Source organism: Carassius auratus, chromosome 39 (assembly GCF_003368295.1).
Source record: "Carassius auratus strain Wakin chromosome 39, ASM336829v1, whole genome shotgun sequence".
NCBI classification, from domain to species: domain Eukaryota; kingdom Metazoa; phylum Chordata; class Actinopteri; order Cypriniformes; family Cyprinidae; genus Carassius; species Carassius auratus.
This window is the reverse complement of record NC_039281.1, coordinates 12,413,715-12,424,354: the sequence shown is the minus strand read 5'-3', so window position 1 is coordinate 12,424,354 and position 10,640 is coordinate 12,413,715. Positions and strand designations below refer to the sequence as shown.

Genomic DNA, 10,640 nt, shown 5'->3' with positions numbered 1-10,640 from the left:
GGGCCACACACGCAGAAGATCGGGCACCGACCTCAAGGCCTAGCTGATGTTTGCGGATTCGACCGAATATTATTCTTCTGCTTTTTTCTGTCAGTCCTGGACGCCTGTGATTCGAAACAATGCGCATTGGGCTTGTCTGCCTATGAAACGCATGCAACTAAGAAATTAAATATTTAGACAACATGGTGAAAATGGAAACTACATTTTAAAAGTGCCTAAGATCTAAGTGGACTCCATTGGCAGTACAAGTTGTATTTAGGGTATTTACGTAGCCTATATAACAGCAGTGAAGAGCTTTCAACAAGTTCTTTCCTATCTTAAGTTGAAGATCCTCCATTTTGAGAGACCCAATGAGACACGAGCAAAGCGCGCCAATGGGAAGAATGTTCGCCTACTAAAAATTCTAAAAAGAACTTCCTAAAAAATGCGAACGTAATTAACTTAGTACAAAGTTATGTGTTGCGATACTTTTTAACACTTTTAAAAATCTGTCTAGAATTTAAATGAGTCAGTTTCATAAACTACTCAAACATAAACTTTGCAAACCTTTGTATTCTGTTGCTGTGTATTATAATGAATTGATTATTTAGATAAGGCAGATGTTTTAATTAAGGAATGAAAGCATAATTATAAGATTGTTGATTATTGTTTCTCTTCCCCCCCCCCCTCCCAGGACTTTTGAAGATTAAGCATTTCCCTGAAACCATGGAAAAGAACGCCACCAGATACCTTCAATGAAAAATGTCACTTATTTAAATACGGTTTTCCTGCTAAGGTGCATCTTGTGTAGTTAGTGAAGTAGTATAGTATCTACTGCGCTAGATGCTCCTTTTGGCAGGAGGAGCTGTATATTCAGCTCAAGGAAGCAAAAAACTTAATTTGTTTTATAATTTTGTTACATGCCCTAGTCTGCCATTATTGTTATATTAATCAAACTGCACAATATTTATTTAAATATTATTATTGTTTTCTATGATCCATGTGAGTTTGTCCTGGCAGTTCCAAAGTGCTCACAGTGCAGGTAGTGCCAGTGAATCTACTGCAGTGTTTGCACTTCAAGAATTGCCGGTCGCCTTCTGCCTGTCTCTTTGGAGCTGTGCTAGGTGCTGCTGCTTATAGAAAAGCCCTGCTATGTGTGGTGAGTTTTGCAGGATTGCATCCAGCTTTATTGCAACATGCTGTGCAAATCCATGCAAAACTCGCTGCACCAGGGACAAACTTGTTCTACAATCAAGATGATTTCCAAATGTTACAAATGCATGCAGTTAGTTAGCAAAACATTTTCTTTATTTTGAATGCTTTCTGAGCTGCAAGCATTGCCATAAATTATAAGACTCAATCTTTCAAAATAGCAAGAACACACCAGATTTCTACCGTATATTAGTAAAGGAAAACACTTTAATAATTTTATACTAGAAAAGAATATATAAAAAGTAATTGCATATTTTTTTATGCTTTTTAATGCAAATATTTGTCTTGCTGTTTTCGGGTGGATGACCCTGCAATTTTAATAGTGGCAAAAATCTCCAATAAAAATTGCACGGTATCCATCTGTAATCCGCTAGATTCCAGTATCTGCATTTTTTTTCTTTCTTCATTTAGAACATGTAACTGTGCTTCTTTAAATTGTTTGTAATTCTCAATAAAAGATTGGATCTTTGTTATTCTACCTCGCCCCTGTTATAGAATGACATTTCAGAGATTTATTAATGACTGTGCGTTGCAATAACCTTTAGCAGCACCAGATGGCAGCAGATAGCTGGAAATATGACAAATTGAGTTTGAATTTGAAAATATATATTTTTTTTAGACACGTAATGTAGACACTGCCAGGAATCCAATCCCCTGCAGATATTACCACATTTCACTTTTTAACAAATTAAATTAGCATAAAATGTAATTGAAGATCTGGTCGGGGGGAAAAAGTCTTTGAATTTTGTGTGGTTGCCCAGACTGGATCTTGTTCTCAGTGTGCGCATGACCGCAGCCCTGCACAGGATTCATAACGCACCTCCTGGCTTCATAATCAAGTTTAATATCATCGAAAGAGTTGATCGGTTCATTGAAATAATTCAAGAGTCATGAGTTAATCGCGCAGTCCCGCCTTGAACAGGGAAATGTGACCTTGATTTGTGAGCATGAAGTTTGGGTCTGTTAATGAGCTGGAGATGAAGAGCTCTTCATAACTCTCCTCACACTCACTTCAGTGATGCTGCCGCTGAGTCCAGCACATCGCTTTCTGCTCACTTCCAGCAAGGCAGGTCGTCCCTGCTCAGTTTATTTGCGCTTGTAATCAGGTCTATCACCAGGAAGCCTCATTACGCCATATATTTCTTTAATTCAGCTTATTTGGACTCATAATGTCTGGACTGAAGTTGAACGGGGCACTGATTCTGTGCGTCCTGATGCTGTCGTTCTCTCTGCCGCACGGTCAGGTGCTGGACTGTCGCGAAGTGCGCTCGTCTTTTCAGTTTTTGTACCCGGGGATGAAATGGACCCCAGAAACGCCAGTCTCAGGTAAACCGTGCATTTCTCAATTGTCTAAAAATTTTCAGAACACTGTCCAAAAGTTTTACCTGTCTTCAATAAGACTTAGGTTACTTACTTGACATAGTGTGTGATACTACTGTATTTGTGTGTGTTGTTATTTATTGTCTTGGATATTGAGTGGATTTATGTAGCCTATCGAAACACAGTGCACTATAGACTCTAAATGATTTTATTTTTATTTTCCACGTTACAGCGTTTCCATAGTTTAAAGTAGGCCTATCCTAGATCTATGAATCATTAATATTTACATTTAATATACGATTGAGCCATATTCCAGGTGTACAGCATTGCAGTTCTATAAAAATTCAGGATTAATCGAATACAATTTATAAACATGCAATAGCCTATTAAAGTTAAACTAATATCTTGACGAAAAAAAACATGACGTACCTTTTCAACTTTTATTTAACTAGTAACTAGGCTTGTTCCGAATGTAACTATTTTTAATTATTAATTAGTAATCCAACTGTGATTAGCATATTCTTCCAATGTCACTAGTATTAATTAATTAGGTTTTATTAGTAGTTTTTATAGGTAGTAGTAGGTAGTATAGGTAGTAACTTTTACTGGCAGCAAGTTGCACATTTTGCTATTGAATTTTATAAGGATCTATATTCCAATACCAACAATTCACCTTGGACAATATTTTCCAGCTTTAATATTAGCTCCTTAATAGAAAGCTATCTGTGAGACCATAATATCTATGCCAGTTACTAGCAACAGTCCGTAATATAGATATTAGTGTCTATTCATTTCTTACAAATTGAGATGGAAACAATTGTAATAGGTGCCAGGAACAATGCATATTAGTTAAAAATGACTAGTTCATATCTAAACCACAAATCCCGATCGAATTCAATGGAAAAACATTTGTTACCAGTAATAACAGCTAGTATACTTGTCAGTATTACAAAAGTGATTTAGAGTAGCAAATTAATAATAAGTGACTTTCTAAACTGTTACTGAAATTTAAAAGGATATTAATCACTATTGGCTTACCTCTTAAAAAATACTAGTAACAAAAATGCATGCTAGTTATGTTATAATGTTAAAATGACTTGCCATACAATTTGTTTTTACATTTCCTGTGGCTCATTTCATGGGGTGTTATTCTCACCCTCTGCATGATGTGAAGCTCTATCAGTAGGTTGAAGATGAAATAAGTGTCCTGACTGGATTGTCATCTTCAGCTCTGAGCGGTGGCTGCAGAAGTAGCCCGAGGAGAGCTGTAAATGTATTTCTCTTAGCCATAACTAGTGTGAATTACCTGTCATGCTGGAGAAGGCGAATTGTGTTAGTCTGTTTATTGAGGTTGCTACATTTCCCAGCGGAGAGCTGAAGAGATAGATGAGTTGAGATGAATGACAGGATGGATGGCTGGCTCTCTATTTGACATCTCCCCTTAGCTGCTTGAAGCTTTAATTCTGTTTCAACTGGAGGCTGGAGAGAATGGGGGTAGAAAGACAGAGAGTGGAGTTTGTTTGGCCCTCGCAACAGAAATTCTGCTGAAAAGGATCTTGCTTTTCCCCAGTGACTGCATTTTGTTGTTAGGCTGCTTTATGTGCAAGTATCTTCATTCTTTCCCCTAGTGGAAGCAATTGCTTCAAAAAGAACTCTAAAAAAAGTTATATCACATTTCCAGTCACTCGCTGTTGCACTTAAGTTAATTAACATTAAATGTTTTGCATTTTAAAATAACAGCAAATGCCAAATGTACTCGTATATCCATTTAAAAAGGAATAAAATAAAATAAATGTTTGAATTTTGATGAGTCTTTCTAATGTCATGTGGTTCAACTTGCAGGTAAAGGAGTGTAAAAACCAAAAGGTCCCTATGATTCTGCTGCTTTGAGGAGATATAAAGTGACCTTCCCAGTTCCATTTAATCAGAAGTGCTGTTCGGTTTTGCAGAGTTCGCATTTGCAATTTAAATGGATTGCAATTGGGTTAAGGACAAGGAACAGAGTGATATTCTCAGTCATTTGCCCTCTCAGAGGAATTTTAACACATTTCAACCTTTATCAGAATTTAAGAAAAGTAACAGAGTGATTGCATTGCATGTCTTATTAAACTGCAACAACCTGCATCCACTATCTGACACACTTTAAATGAAATGTGCCACTGTCAGTTATTACGAAAATTTACCAGATTACCAGATGGCATGCATAAGAAATCAAACTCCTATATGTTGCAGTTTTCAGATTAATTACTTTGAAAGCATTTTGGGATGCTCCTCATTTAGTCCTGATGGGTACAATCCTGCAATAAAAGGCTTTTCGAAGCCCTATTTTGAAACCTAAACATTTCTCTTAAGAGAAGGGTCTAGCTGTGAGTTTTTTTCTTTCGGAAGTGTGCCGCAGGCAGTGTAGAGTCCTAATAATCCCAGCGGCACCGGGCTCTGGACTTTATGCCTGGTGCAGTAATTAGTGGTGCGGCGAAGCCTTTGGCTTTATTCATTTTGATTCATTATATGAACTGATACCATGCCGCTCCAGCATATGTAGCCTGAAACCTTAATTGGGTGTCCTTGTATTGTGTCAGACTATGAAAGAATGTGAGGTTAATTGTTTGCCCCCCTCATTTGGTATTGATTTATGTGTTGGCCAAATGCATCTTAAGAGGCGTACTTGTTTATAAAATGGCCATAACAGATGTGTAAAAGAAAGAACTGAACTTAATAACTTTTCCCTTTTAAAGACGTAATGTCCTCGATAGAGATGTGTTCATATGAGTCCAATCATTACATTTCACAACAGCGTAATTAAAAAATTCTAATGACAGTTTGAGATGATTTTGTTAAGCCTCGTTCGCACACAAAGAGCATTGTGCAAAGTGAGCCATTCAATTTCCTTTAAATAGAGCATCTCTTCCAAACCCAGTGCACGTCTCTGGCCTTGAAGTGGTAAATGAATGTAGACAACCTTAATGTTAATTGGAAATGGGAACGTCTTTGGGCCGTATAGTGTTGCTGTCACCTTCTAGTGATTTTATTTATTCCACCAAAGAGTCTGCTTGCAGATTTAAATGCTTTGCTTGATTTGTATAGCATCTCATGTTCCGAGTTCCTGCAAGTCAGGTTTTTTTGCTTCCAAATGTTCACATATGACTTCACTTGTGTTGCAGAAACACATTTCTTTCAGTCTCTTTCTTGTATTGTAGATGCAGCGCTCACCTTCAGAGACCTCTTTTTCTGAACCACACAACAGGCAGCTGCATCCGCTGGCCTGTGACCCCTAGAAAACCCATTGGTGGGCTTTAAACTCGTGGTGATATTTGGGTTGATTTGTGATGGATGCAACGGCTGTGTTTCTATTCAGCTGCCAAATGTGATCTCTACAGGCATGTGTGTGTGGGATGGAGAGAGGAGGATCTTTAGCATGAGGAGGAGAGAGATGGATGATCTAACATTAGAAAGAAGAGAGGATGTGATGACTGATGTATCTACAAAGGAATACAAGGACGCCAAGTTGAGACATGCAGCCCGTAGGAAGATTGAACCGAATTCTAATCATACCGTATGTAATGCCAGGGGGCCACAAGACCAAAAAAGCCAAAGAGAGTTTCTCCCTTTCTACACTGGCTCGTCTTTTCCATTTATTTATTTATTTGTTGATGTCTCTCTCGTTCTTCCCAGCCTCCTTGCCCCAAGAGGAAGAGCTGAATGTCAAAGCACAATAGACAGCTGACAGTCTTTGTAGTCTCAAAGGCACCTTTACACTGTCACATTGTCACGTTTTGATGTGGCGTCCCCTGCAAATATTTTATTTGATAATGAGCCCTCAAATAAGGATGACCGTTGTTAAACTCATAAGTTGAATTGAATAGTTTGATGCCGTCGCTGTGGTTTCCACTGAAGAGAGCAGCTGAGTAATGAGGGGTTCGGAGGGTTGAGTTCAAAGTGAAGCCAGGGTCCATCTCTCAGCAGTCTCTCTGATCAACGGGAGATGAGAGGAAGCCGTATTTCACCAATGAGATCCAGCTAATGAAGTGCCACTGACCTACCTCAAGAGCTCGTGTTAGAGACCGTTAAAGGGCTTCTGTGCCTCTTGTTTTAATGTCAGTAATGGGAGAATGCATCACAGAGACACTTGTTCACCCCATCAAAGGCTAGATCCTCTCAAAGCAGACAGTATTGTCATTCCAGTTTTCAAGAGCAAGTCCTTACAAGAAAATATAAGCTGACTGCTAACCATGCTGTCTTATAACAGCAAATGGACTGCCATTGGCCAGTCAAGCGGATAGTCTTGTGTTCAAATCAGGTCATCGGTTAAACCTGTCATCTGGATGCACACATTTTTTTTATATCACCACAGTGTTTGCATTTTAGTGGGAAATTAACCTACAAATCGATTACTTATAGTTGTCTTTGAGATATGAGGAAGTATTTTTTATCATAGAAAAAATTGTGCGTATAGTCGTTAATCTGTGTTCAGTTATTTATAGCTGCATTTTTAAACAATTTATTAAACATTACTGAATATATATGTATGAATATTCAATCAAATTGCTTATTATTATCATAATGTATTATTATTCACATATTTCCTTAAAGGTACATATTACTTTAAAAGTGCATATTTTAGTCTATTAAGTGTATTTATTTATTTATTAATGTATTATTGTGTTATAAGTCAATATTTCAAATTTCATTGCAATTATATTTTATATATAATTTGTATACATTGTTTTAGTATTTTGTATAATTGTAATTATTATAATATTATTTTATATTATTTTTATGTAATCACATTTAATTATTACATAAATACATGAATTCAAACATTGTTTATTATTATTATTATAATTAATAATAAAAATAATGTATTTTTTAATGCACATATTTTAAATGAGCAGTGATGACTTGATTTATTCAGATATTCAATGCTTGTATGTATCTAACAGTTTTTCTAGCAGTATCTGAAGTCCTTAAGAGACTTTACTTTAGTGTCAAGGGGCAGTAGACTGTGCCTCGGGTAGTGAAGTACCATCATATTTTGATAAATTCCTACACAGTTTCTGTAATTATAAGATAATGGTTTAGGTCACTGTCTTTGGTAGTCCATTTAAAGTTGAAGATGAGGGATCATGTGCCCACAAGCCATAAAAGTTTCTACTAATGACTGTGGTCAGACTTTCTATTAAACCACATATCTCTTTTTCTGATTGAAACAGAGGAACACAGTATGTTTGTACGAGCTGCAGGCTTTTATTGTCCTGTTATTTACTTTATCTCTCCCGAACTGAATCTCACCCTCGTGTGCTCCATGCTGTGGAGGTCTGAGGTACTTTCTTTTATTAAATACTTCCAATGGCACTGTAAGACGACAGACGGCTTTGCTTTAGTCCATTAACTCTCCTGCCTCCCTGGCAGAGGAACCCGATTTATAATCATATACTTCGTATACTTTCATCAGCCTGTTGACTTTCCACTTCTTTTAATTGTGCACACATATTGATGTCTTTGAAGCCAGTCTAGTAAGAAACGTCATGATTCCTGTGTAGTTGCTCTATAATTCATGCTTCTAATGACATCCTTTTAACATTTTCTGTATTTTAACACAGCATGTTTTCCCCACAGCCCCCATTAAACATGCATGCTGATAGCTTTATAAATGGTTCTTAAGATCAAGCTTATGCATGCATCTGGCTGCGCTCTGTGTCTTCAGGCTTGTTAAGGAGAAGCATGAAGCTGAAATGTGTACACAGCACTCACTGCACCTCCGTCAGAGCCGTCTTTTTCATCTGGGCTCCGACAGGGATTCTTGCACGCCTGAGGCCTTTGGGCAATGCTGAAGGAGGAAGGGTGAATGAAAAAGTTTCTAGAAATTTTAGTAGATAAGGAAGGAAGTGACTGTGTCATGACTCAGTGGACAATGAATATGGAAGAGGTCCACCAGCGGGGTGTGGAAAAGATTACTATTGGAATCACTATTATTTGTTATTGACCCCTTAATAAAAGTTATTATAAAATGGTACATATAAATATAAATTGAAGGTTGAAATCCGCTGCTAGAACAAGACAAACAAATGAGGTCTGTATTGTCACATTCTCAGTGCAAATGTATTCTGTTCCATTTTCACAAGTCAAACGATGTAATCAGCCGTATTTATGAGCAGTCTTTAGTTAGAGACTGTGATGTAATATTTGTTTATCCGTCTCTGCTGGGATCAATTTCCCTCCTGTAAAGTCCTTCACTTTTCCTTGACAGCTCACAACTTCTCTAATAAAGTACATTTATCGTCTGCAAACAGCAGACATGCCGATAAAATTCTGTTTTGCTGAAGATAATTACTATATCTTTCTAGTTCTTTCTCCTTTCATACCTGTTGCCTTCTATCATCTCTCCCTCCGCCCCATACTCGCTAGGCTATTGACAGCTTAATAAATGTGCCTTGGAATCTGAAATTAGCTGGATCGTATCTGTCGCTGGTCTTTTGCAAGTATTGATTTTGGATATTAAGGCTGTCTGTGTGCATGTGAAATGCGCCATCTGAACAATATGGCAGGTCTGCCCATAATTTGTCTTTCTTCATCCGTATTGGTGCAGATGTGTCACGTGTGATCAGAAAGTGTAGGGTTTTCTTGCTGTTTTTGATGGCATGTGATGTTAATGGTTTATTTACCCATTCCTAACAGGCACTGTATGCTTAGTAGATCAGCATTTGTTCCTTTCCCCCAAGGCGATTTCTTTGACATTTTGTCTTCACATTTTCATATGGGATTTAAAATATGGCAGCACTTAAATCTCCTGCATTTTGAACTCTTTCATGGTTTATTAAGTTATTTCAATCAACAAACTTGTAGAGTATGTTTTTAGGACTTCTTGTTGGATGCGTATTCTCATTTTTGAAGATGAACTGGAAACATGTGCCAATTTCAAATGTGATCGTTCATTTAGCAATCTTTCAGTACATACTAGGGATGGGAATCGAAAGGATTCCAGTTCTGAATCCTCTTCCATTATTATTTTATTTATTTATTTTATTTTTTGAGAAATTTGTGAAAGGAATATAAGGGAAGCAGAAATACAATTCTGTTGCCAAGTGTTTCATTGTGACCCTGGACCACAAAACCAGTCTTAAGTCGCTGGGGTATATTTTCACCAATAGCCAAAAAAAAAAAAAAAAAAAAACATTTCATGGGTCAGAATTATAGATTTTTCTTTTATGCCAAAAACCATTAGGATATTGTGTAAAGATCATGTTCCATGAAGATATTTTGTACATTTCCTACTGTAAATATATAAAAACGTAATTTTTGATTAGTAATGTGCATTGCTTAGAATTTCATTTGGACAACTTCAAAGGTGATTTTCTCAGTATTTAGATTTTTATTTTTTTTGTTGCACACTTTTTTTTGTTGCCAAATATTGCCAATAAAACCATACATAAATTGAAAAAATTCATTCAGCTTTCAGATGATGTTTGGCTTTACAATCTTTAAAGGAATACTGACCTATTTTTATTTTTTTATTTAAGTCATCATTTACTCACCGTCATTCCTTTCCAAACCTGAATGAGTTTCTTTTTCTTCTGTGGGAAATTTTTTTTTAACCTTTTTTTTGTGAACTGTTAATTTGTAGGCCTACTTATGTTTTTGATTCAAAAACCAGCTCATAAGTGTCATTATCTCAAGAATTGGCCTTCACTGGTTGAATGTTTCGATCTGAACGGCTATGGAGGGAACAATTTCAGAGCATTTTACTGGTATGTTCAATCCTATTGAAAGAATTTTGTACGTTTTAGAACCACTAATAAAACTGAACGTCACACAAAAATTATTTGGTTCTGGAATTTTTTGTAAAAATAGAACTGTTTGTCTGTCCTGAAGTCTAATAAAAACCAAACCTGATTGAATCTGAACACAAGTAAGTTGTTCCTTACCACCATTTTCAGTTCTGTCTGTTGCTGCTCACTGGGGATCATGTTCTTAAGGTCTCCTCAATGAGAAAATTTTCCATCTGAGAGCATCTGTCTTTGAATGTTTATCTTGATTTATTTTTATCCCACCCCTTTTAGTGGAACGCTCCACAATAGTTATGAAGGTATTCTAAAGTACAGCAAAAAGCCTCTTTTAAACAGAGCATTGAC

General features: G+C 36.7%; 1 protein-coding gene across 1 annotated transcript in view; it reads left to right on the top strand.

Moving 5' to 3' along the window:
* The first annotated feature begins 1,971 nt into the window (after nucleotides 1-1,971).
* The window catches only part of gpc3 (glypican 3), a 109,842-nt gene continuing 101,173 nt past the window's right edge, over nucleotides 1,972-10,640 (top strand). The window contains exon 1 of the mRNA XM_026225591.1: nucleotides 1,972-2,517. Coding sequence (XP_026081376.1) covers nucleotides 2,361-2,517 — 157 coding nt within the window. The 5' untranslated portion in view covers nucleotides 1,972-2,360. The remainder of the gene's footprint in view (nucleotides 2,518-10,640) is intronic.